The following is a 5,291-nucleotide window of genomic DNA, read 5'->3' on the forward strand; positions in this document are numbered from 1 at the left end:
GGAGAGAAACCATTGCACTTTTTAGAGAGGAGCGAAAGACTTACCTCTTATCTCGTAGAGAGAAAAATTCGGATTTCCGACCGCTCGCGGCAAGTTCGGTTTCCACCGGTACAAGAATCCACTTATCTTTGTCTTCGCAGGGCCTTGAATGAAACGGCGAAGTTCGGGGGACGATCGTTCTCAAACGAAACGACCTCGACGGGCCGTTTCGGACGTGCAGGTGGCGGGCGAAGACCAAGGACCTTCGCACTAAGGTGCGCTATGCGATGGTATCTCCGCCCACTCCCCGGAGCCTCTCCTTGAACACCTCCCATGCCTCTGCCCCCCCTCAGGCCGGCCAACCTGCAGCCAGCGGCCGAGGCGGTGGAGGTGGGCAGGCTCATCCTCAAGGCGGCGGAGTGGTCGCCGCAGTCGCACGAGCTCTTCCCGGAGGCGGCTCGCAAGCGGGCTGTCGAGGTGATGCGGTTGGGCTACCTGATCGCGTGGGACGAGGAGCGCTTCGAGGGCCGCGCGGGGCCGGAGCTGCTGGACTGCTGGCGTAGCTTCGTGGTGCCCAAGGTCGTCGAGCGCGAGGATCGTGAGCGCGAGTTGCGCGAGTTGCGCCGCGTCTCGGAAAAGATGGCGGCGGGCGCGGGCGCGATGGGAGCGTTTGTCCTCGATCCCACCCAGTTCTGACCGCCATAGGATTCCTATACCCCTAATGCACGCGAGTAGATCGGACGTAGAGCGATCCTTGGGAGGTCGCAGGGTCCCCTCTCCTTTGGGGGCGGGGCCAGCTCGGTTGTCATGCCGCGCGTACACTGTCGTAATGCTGTCTTTGTTTGCATTGGTGTTTTGCTGTGTTTGTGTGTGTGTGTGTGTGGCCGCCTCCTGCGCGCTCTAGGCGGGGGTGGGCCTCTACCTGCATGTACTGTCGCGGTGCCTGCCGCCTGCCAGCCTGCCTGCCTGCGCGCAACCGTGATTTTTATTGACATTTTACGTGAGCGCGATCATAGCACCGGGGAGGGGGGAAGGTGCCGGTGCTGTGCTGCCCTCTACGGCTTTACTTTAGTTCTGCCACTTTCCACCTACCCACAAGATAAACCCAAAAAACCGTCGTGAGTTTAGCTGCAAGGAAACGGATCGTAGAAAAGCGTCCACTGCTGGCACGTGGCAGGGGACGCAAGCATGACACGCTGAAGAGAGTTGCATTTCGCCCCAGTAGTCGTCCGTAAAACTTGGAGCACTTGGAGTGCAGCGTGTCGGTAACCTCACATCCAGGGCCGGGGAGCTAAGAAGCGCACCCAGCGGGCCAGATGATCGGTATCGGGTTGCGGGCAAGAGAGCCCTAGCCCTGGGGGGGTGCGCGTTCGCAGGGAAAGGAAAGGGCCGTAAAGTAAACACGGGTCTCCGAGGGTTGGCTCCGTGTACCGGGTTTCCCCTTAACTGTGCAGAACGCCCGCCCCCCTCTACTCGGAGCTAGTGGACACGACACTGGTACACCTTGCACATACACGGGTCCTCACTCAGCACATCCCGTCTCGGGGTTCCACCGCCCGCCCTGCCTAGAGACGAGTACAGCTAAAGAAGTACCCGGGGCTCCCCATGCGGAAGACCTCCCTGTGGGGGCCCGTGAACATCTTTAGCTTGTGAGCCAGGAAAAGGGTGTTGGTTTATTTGCCAGCGACAGCGAGCGTGCGCAGTGTCATCAAGCGCCCGAGCGCCACGAAGTGGCGTCCCCAGCAAAAGAAATATCGGGATTTCTTTCGAATTTACTGGGCGAGCGGGCAAAAAATCCCAATGAAGCCCGATCGCCTAGACTCCCCTGCGTCACTACGTGCCTCCCCGTCTTTGTAGCCTGGCGTTTGTGCCCCGTTTGTGCCGCGTCCCGTGCCCCCGAGTTCATTTTATATCCAACGGGAGGAGCACTTGAGCACTGGATAGGGTCGATTCCGCATGGTACGGGACCCCTCGATCGTCTCGCCCTCCCTCACTGATGTGTTCATGAAACGAGAGAGAGAGAGAGAGAGAGAGAGAGAGAGAGAGAGAGAGAGAGAGAGAGAGAGAGAGAGAGAGAGAGAGAGAGAGAGAGAGAGAGAGAGAGAGAGAGAGAGAGAGAGAGAGATTTTATCGAAACAGAGAGGCGTCCACGGGGAAATGCGGCCGAGCACGGAGGCATCGTTCTGCCAGCAGTCTCGAACTGCATTGTAGCACTTGGAGCTGAGACTTGGGAGGTATCGCCGAAAAGCCCCGGGCTATGTGCTGACCACGGGCGCGGACCGAAAGGCAAACTCGTGCATACCCATTCAGTCCACGCCGTCATGCATGCGGCTCACGACGCTACTCGGCCTCCAAACGCCGAGCTTGGCGCTGCGACTAGCCGTACATCACGGCCTGCCGAGGCAGCACCGGGCCCGATCACACCGCGTCGCTGCAACGTGTACGTGCACCAGCCTTCAAGCGCCGACAAGCTGACCGACAGTGGCTGGCGTGAGGACCAATACGCAGTGCACTGGTGGGTGCAGAGGGCGCTTCAAAGCCATCCATGGCGTGTGCAAAGCTCGGCAGAAGCAGATGTCATCTACTTCAACTCCAGCTTGACGTACAGCAATCGGTTTCCGCGGAATCAGAATCCGCTTGGGTCGGCAGCCACAGAGCTCACGCACCAGCTTGACCTCATGTACCCTAAAGCCAATGACAGCACATTGAGACGATGTGGCGCTGTGTGGTTTGCCACGTCTTTCAACCAGCGCTCTGGCAAGCACACAAAGATCCGCCCCTCGCCATGCCTTCGCTTCGTTCGGGAGGTCATGTGGGGAATTGGGGAGCTTGGTTTACCGTTGGTGGCGCCTTTTGTGGTCGCGTCCCCGAGCTGGCTGACCACCAGCGATACATCCGCCGCGCGTCAAAAGCTCGTGCCCTGGGCGGAACGGAAGCTTCTGTTCTTTGCCGGCCACATGCCGCAGCTACACATCAACAACGTGAGATGGAACCTCTGGCGCGATCTGCAGGGAGACCCACGAGCCACTCTCATCTCTCCAGACGTGATCAACCTTGCACGCTACGGGCGCGTGTGCGACAACTTCCTGCGCGGCCGCGGTTTCATTGGGAACACGACATTTTCATTGAGAGGCATAAGCGCCGGCTTGCTACCGCCTCTCAGGGACGTTTACGACTTCATGATGGCCGATTGCGTGGCACTCTGTAAGGCCCACACCGTGGAGGGTTGCGGCGATTCCAAGCTCTCTCCAGAGCAGGCGTGTGCAAACGACAGGAACATGATACAGAGGATCATCCGGGAAAACTCGACGCAAGCTGTGTTCAGCAAGTGTCGCATTCTCGCCGCGCACGAAGTTCCTGCCGTGGTACGCAAGGCTCGTGGCCAGCTCGACCCGGTGCGGCTGAGCCACGAGCTGTACTTGGAAGAGATGATGAGGCATAAGTTCTGCGTAGTCGCGGCGGGTGACGACATGTCGACCCGCAAGATCGGCGAGACGATGGCGGTCGCATCGCGGGGCGGCTGCTTGCCGCTCATCGTGGGTAACCACAACAACTCAGGGCAACCAATACCGCACTTTGCGTACCTACCGCACACTGAGAGCATCGACTACTGCCGCGTCGGCTTCATCGTGCCTCTCATGATAGGCAGACGTGTGCCAGCCTTCAAGCAAATGCTCGCGGCGCTCGAAGGTGTGACCACCAACGAATGGCGGGAGCGCCACCGCGCTGCCAAGCAGCTGCGCTCATGGTTCGTCTATCGCGAAGGCTCCACTAAAGGCGACGCATCCTCGGCATCCGACCACATCATCTCGCGAATGTGTCAGATGGCTGCGCAGCTCCGTCGCACGCTTCCGACGGCGGTGCTTTCGCGCGGCTATGACAACAAGACCACTGCTCGTCAAGCGACGCCTCAGATGTGCCCGCCGCACTCGGAAGCACTCGCAGAGTGGCAGAGGTCTTCGGCGAAGCATATGCGCCTCTGCGATGCCTGGTTCCGTGGACGCGCGGCGCCGGAATGAATAGTAGTCAAGCCAACTGATAATGTATTGCACACATACAGACGGAACACGCACCGCGGTAACGCCCTAGCTTCACGCCAAGCACCGTCATTACACTGCAGCAATGTGTTGCCAGCATCAGCGTGGGCAAAAGACGTATGTGGTGACAGTTCCCTGAATGGAACGTGACGATTCCCACACGGCAATACGGTACCTCTCCTTGCCGGACCTGACCACGACAGGAATGTACGCATCTGCTTTTTCGGCTACCGGTAAATTCTTTTTGCTCAACTTTCGCTCTTCGATATCTGCCATCACCGGCTCTCTCCCCGCTCGCTGCCCGATGCTGGCGACCTTCGTTCTATGCTCCAGTTTTCACATTGCGCCCGTCGCTCGTGCTCCGTCCAGTCGCGTGCCGGCGACCTGCTGGATGAACGCCAAGGGCGAGCCGAACGCCGATAAGCTCGACCCAAAGAACAACCTGCTCGAGCCCCCTTTTATCTTGCGCGGTCACAATCGAATTTGCCCGAGTGGTCAAGTGCAACTTTGGCATTTGGTAAAAGTTGCCCGAGTGGTCTGATGGGAAAAAACCAAACACATGGCCCCAAGAGCTAAAGGTCAACATCCCCTCCGGCTACGACAATGTGAACCTGATCTGGTCCTCACGGGGTTGACCCGTCTCCTCCAGATCGAAACGGACTTCATGCACGGCCGGGCAATATTTCTTGAGCACTTGAGCACTGGATAGGGTCGATTCCGCATGGTACGGGACCCCTCGATCGTCTCGCCCACCCTCACTGGTGTGTTCATTGGGGGGGGTCATAACAAACACGGACGGTACAGGATCGAGGTGCACGCTGCCGAAGCAGTGTCGTCCCCCCTCTCCCCGACGGCGATGGCGGTGTGACCGATCGAGCTACAAGAGGAGCTTGTTCAGCAGGATCCGGGGTAGTCTGGCGCACTACCTCACTGGGTCTGAGACCGCCGAGACGCCTCCCATCACCGTCTCGGATTCACGTGGGATCGAACCACTCCGGGATGGGCAAGCCCATCAATTTTCGTTTCGCATTTCCCTGCACCTGCAGGCGATGGCGAGAGAGGGATGAGGGTTAATTGTCAACATTCCTGTTGTGCAAGAGGGGGGGGGGCTCTGACGGAGTGTGTGGTGGGAGAGGGCAGGGAATGAGCGCAGGGGAGGGGGGGGGGGGGCTCAACCAGGCAAAATTTCTTCACTACTATTAAGATTTGAACAGTTTTGCACGGATGAGGCCATTCCCCCCCTCGCCGGAGATCATGCACAGCGGCCTCACACCA

At 59.1% G+C, this 5,291-nt stretch overlaps 1 protein-coding gene across 1 annotated transcript; it reads left to right on the plus strand.

The window, feature by feature from the left end:
* Positions 1–312: 312 nt before the first annotated feature.
* EMIHUDRAFT_460323 (hypothetical protein) lies at positions 313–972 on the plus strand (the record flags this gene model as incomplete). The annotated part of the gene is made up of 1 exon (XM_005793310.1): positions 313–972. One exon carries the CDS (start codon positions 313–315, stop codon positions 673–675), a length of 363 nt encoding a protein of 120 aa, XP_005793367.1. The 3' UTR covers positions 676–972.
* Positions 973–5,291: the final 4,319 nt, after the last annotated feature.

This window comes from Emiliania huxleyi, assembly GCF_000372725.1.
Source record: "Emiliania huxleyi CCMP1516 unplaced genomic scaffold EMIHUscaffold_1017, whole genome shotgun sequence".
Classification (NCBI taxonomy): domain Eukaryota; phylum Haptophyta; order Isochrysidales; family Noelaerhabdaceae; genus Emiliania; species Emiliania huxleyi.